At 33.5% G+C, this 16,119-nt stretch overlaps 1 protein-coding gene across 2 annotated transcripts in view; it reads left to right on the forward strand.

Annotated features, from left to right (window-relative positions):
• HOOK1 (hook microtubule tethering protein 1) overlaps window positions 1-13,981 on the forward strand; it is a 93,688-nt gene extending 79,707 nt beyond the window's left edge. For both annotated transcript variants that reach the window (XM_023730593.1, XM_023730594.1), the window contains 6 exons: window positions 857-891; window positions 1,430-1,512; window positions 2,147-2,247; window positions 5,112-5,213; window positions 7,500-7,568; window positions 10,102-13,981. In XM_023730593.1, the coding sequence (XP_023586361.1) occupies window positions 857-891; window positions 1,430-1,512; window positions 2,147-2,247; window positions 5,112-5,213; window positions 7,500-7,568; window positions 10,102-10,272 (561 nt within the window). In that variant the 3' untranslated portion in view covers window positions 10,273-13,981. The remainder of the gene's footprint in view (window positions 1-856; window positions 892-1,429; window positions 1,513-2,146; window positions 2,248-5,111; window positions 5,214-7,499; window positions 7,569-10,101) is intronic.
• The last annotated feature ends 2,138 nt before the right edge of the window (window positions 13,982-16,119 follow it).

The raw sequence follows: 16,119 nt of genomic DNA on the forward strand, positions 1-16,119 counted from the left end.
TTTTCTCTTTTTTTCCTGGGGGCTTGGAAAATAGAAATCGTCTCATGCATGGCGGCATCTCATATGTGCATATATACGGTATTGTAACCTCTCTAATACAAATTTTTTTTAGCCTTATTAAGGAAGACTTTTCAAATGGAATCATTTTCAGTACTAAATTTTGGATTAAAATATTATAAAGGGTTTAAATTTCTTGATCTTTTGTTTCTTAATTTATTGGTGTCCAAATTATATTTCAGATTACACATTTTAAACCTTTCATCTATTCAGTAGATTCAGAACTACTACTGTAATTTAAATTTTTTTGAAGATGAATTTTTATTTTCTGAATTTTTGTTTTTTAACAAAATCCAATTGCCTGCTTAAGAGTAAAGTGCTTGCTTTTATAATGATACAACATTTGTGTTAATATTGAACTGTTTTCATTTCAATGACGGTGTTTAAATAATTATTTCAGTAAAGTCTGTTCTTCTTTAAAGGCCTAAAACCTTAAAATTTGTATTTTAAACAAATAACTCTTTAGGTATCTAAATGTTTGATACTCCTCAATATATCACATTCAGCTTGTACTTGCTATTTTTTCTTCAAGTATAAATATTATTTTTTTAAATTTAGAAATACTAAGCATTTTTTCCTGCCATTTCATTTATCTTCCCTATTTCATTTCCTATTTGTTTTGCTTTGAAGTAGAAGATACCTAAAATGTTACGTTTTCATAAGTATATTATTAAAAGTACAAACTTTTAAAACATTTATATTATTAAACAGTACACCTTCAAAAGGAGGTAAAATTTTTTTGATATCTGGAAAACTTGGTCAAGATAAACTTTTACAGCACCTTTTTTTAACTTTATAGTCCAGCAAACTAAAGCAGAAGTTGGAAGCTCATATGTAAGTAAATCTGATATTTCATTTCAAATATGAAAGGGGAAGTGTTGTAAACACGTCTAGAATTAATATCCTTTTCTGATTTTGTTTATACAAGTAGATCTCCTCATGCTAAGCTGAATGTTCACCACTGCCATCAACAAATAAAAACATGCTAAAAGATTTAGACTGCCTCGAACAATCCCCCACACCTACATTTTTCTGTTGCCGTTTGAAGAGTTTAACAAGCAGACAAGTAGAACAGTTATATTATGTAAAAACATGGGATGTTAAACCTATGAATATTTCCTTTTACTTTCTTGGAAATGAGAGTTGCCAGGCGGAAAGAATATAACACTTTTTAGCACCCAGCATGCGCCAGGCAGTTTACATCCTCACAACACCACCTAGAATTAGACAGGTATCATTCCCATTTCACAGGTGAGGAAGCTAAGGGTGAGAAAGTGCCTTGCCCACAGTCCACAAATGTTACATGACAGAGACCAGTTTTCATTCTTAGATGTGTTTGACTCCAAAGCCCCATGCTGTTTCTGCTACTTAGGGAAAAACTAACAGAGGTCCATGAAGAATTACAGAAGAAACAAGAGCTCATTGAAGATCTTCAGCCAGATGTAAACCAGAATGGTAGGTATTTGTAAAAGTCTGGATAGGATGATATGTAAGGGCTTTATTTAGTTGAAGGATGCAAGAACTATATATAAGTCTTTGAACAATGCAGTTATATATATACATTGAAAATAAGAACTATGTTAATTTTTAGTGAAGTCATTAATAAATGATCTAATCTTGAAACAGAAAATGTAAATTTGATAAAATGAACTAACTGATATATAGGAGTATCAAACATTGTAAAACATAATAGAATTAATAATGTGGAAATTTAAATAAAATGATTTAAAATTAGATAACAATGAACTTCAAAGCGTTATGTAGAAGTAATGCCTTATTTGCTCTTATTGTGATTGTGCTCACATTGTAAGGTGTATTTGCTTATTGGGATACTTGATAGAAAGGAGAAAAATAACTGGATCAAGCAGATTAATAGTCGTTTTTGTGAGAAGCAAATTAGTAAGAAATGATCAAGATTGTAGTTAAGAAGTTTTAGATGAGAGTTCACTAAAAAGAAGAAATGGAAAATTTCTCAAGTTCCCTTGCCAGTCTTTAGAAAAATAAGTATGATAAATAGAATTTTTTATGTGAGGATGAAGTGTTTTAAATAGGAAGTGATTAGTTATATTGTATTAATTTTCATTAATAGTACAAAAGATCAGTGAACTTGAAGCTGCTCTTCAGAAGAAAGATGAAGACATGAAAGCAATGGAGGAAAGATACAAAATGTACTTGGAGAAAGCAAGAAATGTGAGTAGGTTAGCTTTCAGAACTCAAGTCTTTGTGGCCGATGTTCTATTAAACCTATTGTACCTGGTTGTACTGCTATTCCTGCATCTGTATCAAGTCGCTTTACTTCTAACTGCCTCTCCTTGCCTGTCAGATTCCTGGTATGTGTCCACATGGTGTGTCCGCACCAGCCCTTATCCTTCCTCAGTCTCACTCATCAGCGTCAGATAAACATATGGCCCATGGGGACATTTTATACATTGACTATCCTGACTTCTTCAGAGAAGAATCACTACTATAATGTATGGAATCTTCAACTGTTAAAGTGAACATTTTGCTTTTTATGAAAATTTAGTTTGTTAAGCTTGTTTACATTTAGTCTAGATTAGACAGTAAAATACATTTATTCTAATGTTCACCAGACTACTTTTTTTTTATTTCGTACTTTTATTTTAAATGTCTGTAAATACTATTCTTATAAAATCTTTAATTTCCATGGATTGCTATGTATATTTTCCTAGTTAAGTATTAGTATTCTGTCTCAGACAATGTTAATGTACTATTTTGTATTTACTGAATGAAACAGAAATTTTATGTAGAAGTTTTAAAATATTGGTAATTTGTCTATCTTCCTTTCTTATATTTAAGTTTTATATATACTCATTTGTCAATTAAGGCATAAACAGTATTTGCAGCAACAGATAAACCCCAAACTCTCAAGGCTTAATTAGATAGAAGCTTCTCAATCACATGAAGTCCAGTCACTGGTGGGAAGGAGTTTCTCCTCCACACAATTAGAGCCCCAAGTTGACAGAGGCCCTGCCTTCTTTATCATAGGATTCCCATGTTCTTGACATTGTCCAACTAGTATATGAAGACAGCATAGATTGTATGGGTGGTTTGTAATGGATTAGGCCTGAAAACATTGTAAGTCACTCTCATTTCAGTGGGTAGAACTCAGGCATATGGCCACACCCAGCTGCAGGGAGGCAGCTATACTAGCTAGCTGTGTTTCTAGAAGGAAATGAAAATAGTCTTGGCCAAAATTCAGGCATTCTCTACCACAATTTAACTTCTTCCAGTTACAAAAGTATAAATTCTTATTGTAGAAAATGTAAAATATAGAAAAGTTCCCAGAGACAACTGTTGTTAACATTTTCGTATATTTTCTTAACAGTGCATTTTTTTCAATGCATATTTTTCCCATGATTGTTTGTAAAATTTCTGTTTTTTAACTTAAAATATTAACCATTTTCTCATGTCATATAAATATAATTTTATATTTATTGAGTCCTGCTGTGTTAGTAGGAAACAGCAGTGAATAAGACAGACACTATTGTATGGAGCCGACTTTGCAAAAGTAAAGTAATGGCTACCTAATATTTCATTGTGTGGGATATACCATATTTATTTAATCATCATCCTATTGTTGGAAATAGTTTGTTTTTATTTCTTTTTCTTTTTTTGCTACTAGAAATAAAGCTATAGGCAATATATTTATACAGAAAGCTTTCCTCTTATTTTGGTTTATTATCTTAACCTTGTATCCTAGAAATGAAATTACTGAGTCAAAGGATAGGAACACTTTAATAAGACTCTTGATATGTATTTCTAAATGACATTCTAAAAGACTGTAACTAACCATACAAAGCAATGACAATGAATACTATACTCTTGTCATCAATGAGTAGTATCATTTAAAAAACAGTTCCTTGTTTTGGTGAACACGGCTTCTTTTTTCCCCCTAAATGTTATTTGAAGGGTGAGAGAGGAAAGACTAGTTAAAATAGTAATGTATGTCCATAGTAGAAAATACAGAGAATATAAAAAATTATAAGCGTCCTGTCATCACTTAGAGGTAGAAACATCATGATTTAATTATGGTTGAAGCTCTTTAATGTGTTCTCCTTTTATGATGTGAGCCCTGTGAGGGCTAGCACCTTGTCTCTAGCAAACCGCTATATCCCCGTTGTGCTCCATCTTGGTGGTGTCTGCCACGTATAGGCACTCAGTAAATTGTTTTTGAATGAATAAATGAACCACAGTAATATTCCAGTATATTGCCTTTTAGACTTTTTTCTTTACCTATATAAATATAGATGACATTTTTATAACTCATTAAATAATTTTAAACCTTCTTTAGTAGGCATATAATTGTTATCATATGGGTATCTCTATTTTAGGACTGTTTTGTAGTTTTTGCTTATAATTTGTACCTGATATTTCCAAGTTGGTTTCCTAACAGACTGCAGACTGCATAGTTAGGTTGAGTTTCTTAACCATATTCTGATCAAACATCTCTTTTAACCAACTTTTAGTAATTTACATAAGAGTGATTGAAAACCTTAGGGTTTACAGACAAATCACCAACATCTACCATCTGTTATATTGATTTTACCATCTATTATATTGATCTTACCTAATGAATTACATTTAACAATGTAGTGGTATTGAGAAAGATTGTTAAGAATTTCATTTTTGTATGTTACCTTTATTTTGTAAAATCAGCAAGTCCCCCATCGTTATTAAATTCATTTTCATTTTTTTTAATACTCAAGTCGAATAAATGTGGAAAAAATTAAGATCTCAGTGCTCAAAGTTCGAAAAGGCTAAAAAAAATTGTCCCTTAGTACTGAGTCTTGGGGAAAGGAAACTTGAGATAAAGATCTTCCTATTTTTGTACTGAATTTTTGTTTTTTCATCTGTAGAGTAAGTTATTTTTGTTATTCAAATCAGATTGTAAAGCAAGCTGTAGTTAGCTCCTGGATCGCTTTCCAGATGATTTCCATCTTACTTACATAGACTTTATAGAATATATTGTTATATATTAATACTTGATGAGGTAAATTGAACATAAAATATTATTTTATTTTTTCTTTAAACAGGTAATAAAAACTTTAGATCCCAAATTAAATCCAGCATCTGCTGAAATAATGCTACTTAGAAAACAGTTGTCAGAGAAAGAAAGAAGAATTGAGATTCTGGAGGTAAAATTTCAGTATTTACTCATCTCCTGGTAATTAACTGCTATCATATATTTTCCGTTAATTATCAAGTTTTGCAAGAAGTTAGAAATAGGTTTTAGTACTCGGTATGTTTATTACAAAGAATCTCAGTAGCTCACAATATTGGTCTCTGTACAGTTTATTTACCCTGTTTACATGCTGCATTGTATCGCTGTCCCTGTGTAACAGCCAAGGATATGGATATCCCTGATTTTCTAGTAAAGCCCTGTTGTAATGATCCTTTTAAAATTCTGTCCATGCGATTTTCATTCAGAAATTTGAAGAAGAAAGAAACTAATCTCACATTTTTAAAAACGGAACTGTGTTCATTCAGTTAACCAGCTTTATCTTATCCTTCTTCCTGACCTAATCTTAAACAAGCTTATCAGTTGGAATTACTGGTAAAGGAAGTACTTTCTAGATCCCAGTAAGCCCTTGAACTAAATGGGTAATCTTGATTATTAGTCTTGCAAAGTTGTGTTAGTAATGGCACGCTCTTATTAATTAGCTGTACCTTTAATTTTTAAAGTTATTTTTATGCTAGTTACATCAGCAACAACAAAGTATGTCAATATGGAATTGTATAATTGTATAATTTTTAGATTTTACAATTGGGAATATTCTAGTTTTATTTATAAAGTATTTCAAAAAACTACTCTTTTTAATACTGTGGTGATATTTTGTGTTATTTTTAAAGACAGTATAAACGTCTTCATAACAGCGTATACATGATTGCAGAGCAGTGTTGAATTCTAAATACTGGGCTTGAAATTCTTGTAATTGATAGTTGGTTTCTTTTTAGATTAACTAGGAATGCTGTGTTTCAGAGAAACACATTATATTCACTTACTGTTGTTTATACATACAAATTATTCATTTCTGAGCCAGTACATAGGGACTGCTGTAGAAATATTTTTGTTTAAAAACTTTAACACTCTTCTCTTCCCTACATCCAGAGTACACACTAACCTGATGTGTACTTGCTATAAAAACCTTTGTCCAAGTCATGTAAGAAGGACTGGATAGAGAAATCTCATGGAAGAATACTGTTAGTTCTTCAAGATCCAACTCAAGCATCAGTTCCTCTAAAGCTTCCCTGTATCCCTTAGGCAGAGTTGCTTATCTCTCCATGTGATTCTATGTGCTTTGAACTCACTGATGCATCCCACAGGAGCATTGTTTATCTTATTGGCACTTGCCAGTGTCTTGAGGGCAAAGGTTTGCCTTATCTATCTCTCTATATCCAGCATTATATCTTACATACATCAGGAAGCTAGGGTTACAGTTTTACTGGTCACTTCTTCACTTCTTCTCCTTCCACTTCAGACTCCTTATCTGTAAAATAATGACACTGAGACTGGATAATCTCTGAAATCTCAATTTCTCTGATTATTTACTTCCCAGTGAAAGCCACAATGAGAATACACACTACTGTTGGTATTTGAAATGCAGCTATGACAACCAAATGGTGCATCTAACTATAGGGCTCTGAGGAAACACCTCAGTTAAGTCACAGCATATGGGCATTCAGTATATGTGAATTCATCTCTACACACTGCACAAAGAAAAAGGAGAAAAATAACGTCCATAGCAGAGGTCATTTGGTCTCCCATTCGTCTCTGGGAGTCTATATCTGGAGTGGGTGTTAGCTGGGAGAAGGGCTCTCACCTCCCTCGTTTGGGCTTGATTCCTGTATGCTTTGTGTACCATGAACATCTTGCCTTGCCTGAAAGAAGATGCATGTGTTTCAAGATAATATATTTTTTAATATAAACCTACTATATCTGGTGATCAACCAAATTAAAAAATTACCTGTATTAGAGTAGATAGGAAATAGGTGGCAGATAAATAGGGTTGTCAGGATGACTTCAGAGATGAAAATTTGTGCAAAGTTTATGGGGGATTTTAAAGAATTTTCCTGGTTATTTTTTACCATGTCCCCTTTCTCCTCAGTCAAGATACAGCTAGATACAGCTCTACTGTTTTGTTGCCTGAGCTAGTTATTACCTTTATTTCTAGACATAGGGAACTGTAGCATAAGAATGACTTGTTTGTATTTGGAAAATGACGTTGTTCTGCCAGTCACAGATCCTGTTCTTTCCTAAAGGTCTTGTTGCATGCATTTCTGCATGATTCCATTTACGTTTTGACTGTTTTTGTGTCTCACAAATTCATCCCTCAGATTCTGTCAATAATGAAGAAATGATTCAGTTTTTATTGTTTGTGATGGTCTCTACGATTTTTAACAGTCCTCATATCTTTTTCCAGAGTGAATGTAAAGTAGCAAAATTCCGTGATTATGAAGAAAAACTCATTGTGTCTGCCTGGTATAATAAGGTGAGTTGAAATTCAGCTAATTATTAGATGTCTAGAACAGTGTTTATCAAATATTTTTGACCAAGAATCACAGAAAAAAATATATTTTATATCATTAATAAGTACATATACATCTTTATGTATATAACAGAGACAGAAGTTACCCTGACTGTACATTGCTGCCTTGCACTCAGATATTTTCTGATGTATCTTCCTGTATTTTTTATATGTTGGTCATAATCTACTAAATTGATTTTATGACTTATTAATGTGTTACCATCTTTAGTTGATGATCATGAAGTACAAGGTATAAGAATTTATATTTATTTTTGTAAATTGCTTATTTGAATTTATGCTCCATAAAAGGTTTCTGAAGAAGTGTGTAACGCAGAATCAAGTGCTTCTGATACTCAGAATTTATTTTAATATCCTCTAAAGCCCCTCAGTGTGTCCTTCACTGTGTTTGTATCCTTTTTCATCCAGGGAATACACGTCAGTATTGTCTATCTGGAAACGCTGGTGGCATATGGTGGCATAGTGGTTAAGAGCTACGTCTGCTAACCTGAAGGTCGGCAGGTGGAATCCACCAGGCGCTCCTTGAAAACTCTATGGGGCAGTTCTACTCTGTCCTGTCGGGTCGCTATGAGTCAGAATCGACTCGACGGCAGTGGGTTTGGTTTTTGGGTTTATTGTCTATCTGTCCTACCTACTAAGGAAAAAAAAAGTATAAAATAATTTGAAATGCATTTTTTTGGTCATCTTTTATTTTATTGGAAACCCTGGTGACATAGTGGTTAAGTGCTATGGCTGCTAACCAAAAGTTCGGCAGTTCACATCCACTACGTGCTCCTTGGAAACACTATGGGGCAGTTCTACTCTGTCCTATAGAGTTGCTATGAGTCGGAATCCACTCGATGGGTTTGGTGTTTTTTTTTTTTTTTTAAATCTCTGAGATATTTTCAAGAGTAGCATTTCACAGTGTATATAGTTCTTTTGGTTTATTATAATCAGCTACAATAGATAAGGCAGCTGTTACCTATTTCAGCTGCTGCTTATTTAATGAGGGAATATCATTTTACAGACTCCCCACGTGAACCCTATGGTTTACCTACATATAACTAGTTGCCCTTCCTCAAACATGTCTTGTTCTTTCATGCCACCATGCTTTTTGTCTGTGCTATTCTCTCCATTTTTTTCCTCTCATCTCTGTTAAAATCTGGGTTTAATTTAGCAGAACTTTGAAGGAAATTACTCTGTGAGGTGTTCCCAGAACCTTCCCTCATGAGTTAGTCATTAAAATCTAAGATGGGGAACTATGTAGTATTTTCTGTGTTCCTCTGTGACTTCTTGTATGTAAATCAGTGAACATAATAGAGACAAATAATACATTATTTATTCATTTTTTTCAGCATGTATTTGTTGAGCATCTACTGTATTCCATGCACTGAACTAGTTCTAGCGATACTAAATTCAGTAACATTGTGTTATTATGTGACCTAGTAAGAGAGAAGTAATGGCTTTCCTTACTAAGAAGCCCAGTAGCAGCAACCACAGTAATTTGTCATGTTTCAACATGTAGGTAGACTATCGTAAGTTTGAATGTTGCCAGTGGTTCTCAAACTTTAGCATGCGTCAGAAGACGTGTTAAAACACATATTGCTGGACCTCGCCTGTAGAGCTTCTGATTCAGCAGAGTCCAAGAATTTCTATATTGAACAAATTCCCAGTGATGCTAATGTTAATTTAGGCACCACACAGAGAGAGCACCTATTCTAAGCTTTTCTATTGTGTTGTGTCTTGTCGTAGGTGGTGGAGTGATAGCACAAACACAAAAATTTCCTTTGGAAGTTTTCCTGTTCTTACAGTTAAGCTTAATTCTAGCACATTATTTTAAGCTACCGTTTTTAATAGTTTCAGGTTTAGTGGATTAAAATAGAGAAACTAGATTTTATTCCTTTTTTTCTCCTTAGCATTACTGTATACAGATTAATTTGCTTTTCAGCCCTGATTTTTCTCCTATAAAAACGTGGAAACTCAGCTGGTGATAGGGAACCCAAGGTTAAGTAAGGATATTGTTGATGTGTTGTGAGATTGTTAACCATTGTCATAGGGCAACATTTGTAGTAACTGTTAAATGAGAAACTATGTTGTTCTATAAGCCTTCATCTTAAGTGAGAATAACAGCACAATTGGAAGAGTATAGTCAATGTCACTGAACTGTGTATGTAGAAATTTTTGAAACGGTGTATCTTTGCCTATGTGTATTTTCACCAAAAAAAAAAAGGTTGAGAATTTAGAGGGTTAATATGTTCTGGGGTTGTTAACCAATGTCATAAAACACAACGTGTACTACTGTTTCATGAGAAACTATTTGTTCCGTAAGCCTTCACCTGAAGTACAACAAAATATATAAAAAAAAAAAAAGTGGAAACTCCCAGCCTTACAGTATTGTTTTGATGATTAAATGACTTTGTATTTATGAAAAGCACTTTGTAAACTCTAAAGGCTATATAAATATTTAGTCATGTTATTTGTTTATTTTTTATTTTTCCAGAGTCTGGCATTCCAGAAACTGGGAATGGAATCTAGACTTGTGAGCGGCGGTGGTGCTTGCAAAGACTCTGGTACCTGTATCCCTGCACGGTCTTTCTTAGCACAGCAACGACACATCACCAACACCAGAAGAAATCTCTCTGTTAAAGTTCCTGCCACAACATCTGATTAAACTGCAAAGGAAAACATAAACAGAAGTGCCCTTAAAATATTTTATGCCTTTCAACTAATTACCAGGTTGAAAAGAAAATTTATAATGCTGAATATCAGCTATTTTAAAATCAAAATGCATGAAATTAATTTTGCCAGCCAACTTTGAAAACAAAGTGTAGAATTAGCAATCTCTCTTGGGGAACACATTTGAATAATTGGCAAATGTAATTAGACACACATCTTAAACACATTTGTCTTTTGAGAATATTTTACTTTCAGATTGATTTTGTATATTTTAGTTGAATGTTTTCAGTTTCATTAATTTAGTTAATTTGTAATATATAATCAGGAATATATAACTTAAAAGCATCTATTTTTATTATTAATTTTTTTTGGTCCATAGACAGTCTTGAGATAGGCACATAGAGAGCTATCCAAGGGTGATTTGTTTGACTTGATATATACAAGTTTTTACTTCTGTCCTTCTAATTTTGTCATTGATTAAGTATATCATGTCATTGATGCTAGAACTTTTGGAAGACTTGACTGTTGAAATGACTTTACCATAGTAAAAGTGAATACTGTAATTGGCAGTTTTGCAGATTCAGAATAGGTTATAGTTCTCATATGTACGTTCTATAAACAAGGGCTTATCTACAGCTTAGTTGAAATGTTACAGATGTAAAAACAAACTGACCTTTTTAAGAGGTAACTTTCTGATGGTCATCAATCTAAAAAATATACTTTGTGTGAAATGTCCACATACTTTTTAATATATTAGTGAGCAGTTTCAATAATTTCTTTTAAACATTGCAGATTATCAGGGCTTCTGCCAAAAAGAAAGACACATCATTAAATACAGAAAATACAATGAGGAAACAACTTACAATTAGTTTGATTTTGTTTACTAAGGAGTCTATCTTGCGCTGAGTTTGTTGTATTCGGTTCATTTCTACCAGAAGCTCTTGTTTGCAAAGATGTTACTCTCTCATTTATTTTGGTCATCATTTTTAAAAGTCACCACTTCGGAATTTTAATTTAGTTGTGCTAAATCTGTGCTGTTCAAAACGATAGCTGTAAACCACACGAAGCAATTAAAATTAAAAATTCAATTCCTTGGTTATACAAACCACATTTCAAATTCTCAGTAGTCACATTTCAAAATAGCTGCCTGTACTTAGTGACTACTGTATTTGACAGTGCAGATATAGAACATTTTTGTCATTGCCAAAAGTTCTGTGGACAGTGCTGCACTAGATCTTACAATAACTTAGAAACACTCTTTGGTGTTAGACCACAAAAATAAAAAGAAGAAAAATATTAGGACTATTTCAGATATAAGAAGTAGTTGTGATATAACTAGCATCCTACATTCCCTACAGTTGAATACCTTATGTTGTCATAGCCATAGTTAATCTTTTCAGTGCTGTTCAACAAATACATAGCTATCGGGGTTGGTAGACTTTCTGTAAAGGGCCAGGTAGTAAGTATTTCAGGCTTTGACGGCCATATGATCTCTGTTGCAGATCAGCTCTGTCATTATAGTGTGATAGCAGATATAGACAGTATGTAAACAAATGAGTATAGCTGTATCCCAAGAAAACTTTTTTTTTTAAAAAAACAACAACAAAAACAGATTGCAGGCCATATTTGGTCTGTTGGCCGTAGACCCCTGGTCTAGACTTTTATTTTTAGCCTTTCTTTTAAAATATGAGTATTGTTCCATTCACAGTATTATTTATTTAAATATCCAAATTTTGGGTTCTCCCCCAATAATTTTTTAATCACTGAAGATACAAGAATTTCATACTGCATTTGGATCTCTTATATTAGGTAGTATCTGTCAGGGTATTTTGTTTTATCAGGGTTACTTCTGTTGACTACCTCTTGGATTTTGATGTGTGTTATCAGTGCAGTTATATTGTTGGTTTGCGTTTTCATATGCTCTTGTAGTCTCTGCTTGCCTGTGACTTTTAGTGACATGAAATAAGCCTTTGAAAATACTTTAGCATGCTATTTAAAATTTTCTAAATATTAATGGCATTTCAGTATATTTTTGTCAACAAAAACATCTGCCCCTTTGGTATTTACTACTTGCTTATAACTGAGATATTACAAGCTTTTCAAACTCACTTTTAATGGAATTTATTGTAAAACATCAGTTTCAATAAATTAATATTTTCACAGTTCAATTGCTCATAATAAATTTTAGATTATTTGGAATTTCTGAATAATTCATGCAAATTCTGAGTAAGAACCTGAGGCTAGATCCCTCTTTCTTAATAGAGAAAAGACAAATTTTCTGATTTATCATTTTTCTAGTTGATAAGTAGAATTTAGAAAGTTTGATATGTAAGTATTTATACAAGACTAATGTTATTTAAAGTTCTATATTATTGTAATTAATCATACAGAAATTCAGGAACTGATCAGAAGTGAGATTCTTTTCCACATCTGGTTAATGTAGTGAGATCGACACCCTGTGGGTGGTAAAGCATTATAAATATTTCATCATCAACTATGATTTATACACATCTGTGTTGTAAGGGAGGCTTGAGTGCATATACTATGGAAGAAAAAGTCAACATTTATCTATCTGATTAGGAATTAAGTGGCTCAGTGATTATAAAGTAAAATTGTAGGCCAATTTGGAAATTATCTTTAGTTTTGAGCATTAGCTCTAAGATTTATATTCATTTCTCTCTTTTTAACATAAAAAGTGTATACACATATAACAATGATACTTATTCTGTGATTCATTACATGTATTGAGAAATATTTGAAGTTGATTATATTTTTCCAGTGAGTAAGGTTGTTGAACTAATGATTTATGTAAATTAAGAATTTATGACTTGTGTCTAGAAACATTAAAATGAGCATCCCTCGTTAAGATGGCATCATCTTTGATAACTTGAGTGCTAATTTAAATATTAGGTAATACTACATCTACGCCTATTTCTGTTTAGTGGCACATCTGCCCTATGAGATGGCATTTGGGCCACAGTACTGTGTGAGGTTCTCTATATGTATATTTAATGAGAAACATTCCTATGTAAAAATGTGTGTATATGGATTGTATGCATACATTCCTATTGTGAAACTGTACATTGAAAAGAAGTAGTTTGGAAATTCGTAAAGCACAATCATAAAAGAAAGTAGTATGCGTTATTAAACTTGAGTTTAAAGGTAATAAATATTTAGTTTATAAAAGGTCCTTTCTATTTTCTATGGTAAAGACTTTGACACTTGAAAAATAGAAGCAATACTTGATTTATTTTTGTAAGTACTTAGGACGTTATTTTGAACAAATGATTGTCCGATAACAATATGATAGTTGTTAAATGTTTTAAGTAAATAAACTTCCTGCTTCTGTGGTCTGATGGTTATGATGGGGTTGTAGTGGATACAAATGTACATTATTTACTGCTTTAAATAAAGGTCTTAAATATTTGGATTGATAAAGTACATTGCATTAATTTTATTCTAATGTTTTTTCCTTTAAACACATATTTGTCAACGAAAGTATGTGTAAAAGTGATTTTTTTTCCATGTTCTCCAGTTTCACCACTGTAAGCTTGACATCCTGCATTAGCATGGAACCTACAACATTTTTCTTTGGCAGAGACAGATACTTATCACTCAATATCTACTCTCCTTTTCCTTTACTAATAGAATCCCAAATTTTAGCTTGTTACATTACCATCCAGAAAATTAAAAAGAGAAAAAAAGATAAAGGAAATAAAAAAAAAAATACTTCCCAGACTTTAATACGTGTGGCCATTTGACTGAGTTCTAGCCAGCAAGATTTGTGAGTAATAGTGATGGGTGCATATTAAAACACTAGGCTTGCTTTCCCTAGTCCTCTTCCCCTCCCCGCAGCTCTAATGCTGGCCCAGAGGATTTCTTCAACCATGTGGCTGAGGGTAACACTCTCAAGCACAGTGGAATAACAAGATAGAATTTGGGTTTCTGAAACCACCATTTAACTCTATCAGCTGTGGATTTCCTGCCCAGATCTCTCTTGTTTAAGGTACTTTTTTAAAGCTACTCTATTTGGGAGTTTCTTTGTTCCAGCATCCTAACTCATTTACCAATTCTACAGGTTTGCCAAAAATGAGTTGTGAAATTGATTTATAGAAAAGTGTAGGTGTGTTCCATGCCCTATATTGTCTTAGAAAAGTTTAATTCTGTTGCTGTTAATGGATGCTCAACATTTAATAATCACATGAATGATAAAGTGAGTGTCCCATGTATGCAAGGATGGAGACAAAAGTGAAGTCCTGTTTCACTTTAGGCAGGTCTCCATGATCCCAAAAGACCACGATTGTATGAACATAACTTTCTGAATGACTTTTTGTACAATAAATGTTAGCCTTACTAACAACACACTATTTTGTGATAGATTCAGTAAGAATGATCCAGGGTTCTAAACCTGCAGTGCCCAATATGGTAGCTGCTAGCCACACTGGAAATTTAAATATCAGTTTTAATAAATTAAAGTTTGGTTCCTCTGTCACACTAGCCACATTTCAAATGTTCAAAAGCCATATGTGGCTAAGGGCTACCGCATTGGACAACGCAGATATAGAGCATCTCTATCAACACAGAAAATTCTATTGGGCAGCTCTGTTCTAGATATCTAGGTTGAATATACACATTTCACATCTCTCTCTGAAGTTCCAGGTGGTTTGGGATCACAGAAATGTAGCAGAATTAAGCTTTCAGACATCACACCGGAACACAGGGATAGGGCTGCAGTTGGACTGTGGGCTGGCTGTGGCTCCAAAGGTGAAGCAGCTCCATTTGCATCTTCTTGAACTGCAGCAACTTGCTGCTCTGTGAGTAGTAAAATCTGCAGTGTAGACCTCTTGCCCTTTGCCTTAACTCAAACATCCCCCTATTCCAATAAAGCGCCTCCACGATTTCTGAAGATGAGAGGTCCGATTTTCTAAAACTTTTGAAATCTTTGTCTCAGTGTCATTAATGTGGTCTGCCTTGTTTGTTTGTGTTTGCCCCAAAGACTTGAGTTTCTTGAGGTCAGGGGCCATGTCTGGTTCATCTCTGTTTCTTGCATAGCACTTGGCACACTGTCTTCTACACAGTCAGCAGATACGTGCTGCACTGAAGTAGGTTTGGCAATTATGGACAGAATGTTTTCTTTAGAAATCCAGTCTGAAGCTGTCCTGAAGAGCTCAGGGAGATGTAGTACAGTATCTGGATAGGCAGGGAATTAGAGCTGGGTTTTCATGTCAGTCCCACGACTCACCTGAATATATCCCTAAGCATCTTTTTTAGCTTTATCACAGGTCAGATATTTTTTATGACAGCTTTTTGAGATATTCATGTACCATACAATCCTTTTAAAATGTACAATTCAGAAATGTTTAGTGTATTCAGAGTCGTGCAACCATTGCATTACCAGTACCCGTTAATAGTCACTCCCCATTCTTTCCTCCCCACCTCCCTCCCCTGACCCCTGCTGACCTTTGGCAACCACTAATCTATGTTATATATCTGCCTATTCTGGACATTGCATATATAGAGAGTTATGTGATCTTTTGTGACGCTTCTTTCACTTAGCATAACGTTTTCAAGGTTCGTCCATGTTGTAGCATGTATCAGTATTTCATGTTATAAAATAATATTCCATTTTATGGATATACCACATCTTTTGTATTCATTCATCAGTGAATGGACATTTGGGTTGTTTCGATTTTTTGGCTATTACAAATAATGCTGCTGTGAACATCCACGTACAAGTTTTTGTGTAGACATGTTTTCAATTCTCTTGGGTAATTACCTAAAAGGAAAATTGCTGGGGCATGTTATAACTCTATGTTTAACATTTTGAGGAACTGCCAAACTG

The sequence above is a fragment of the Trichechus manatus genome, unplaced genomic scaffold (assembly GCF_000243295.1).
Source record: "Trichechus manatus latirostris isolate Lorelei unplaced genomic scaffold, TriManLat1.0 scaffold00003, whole genome shotgun sequence".
In the NCBI taxonomy this organism is placed as follows: domain Eukaryota; kingdom Metazoa; phylum Chordata; class Mammalia; order Sirenia; family Trichechidae; genus Trichechus; species Trichechus manatus.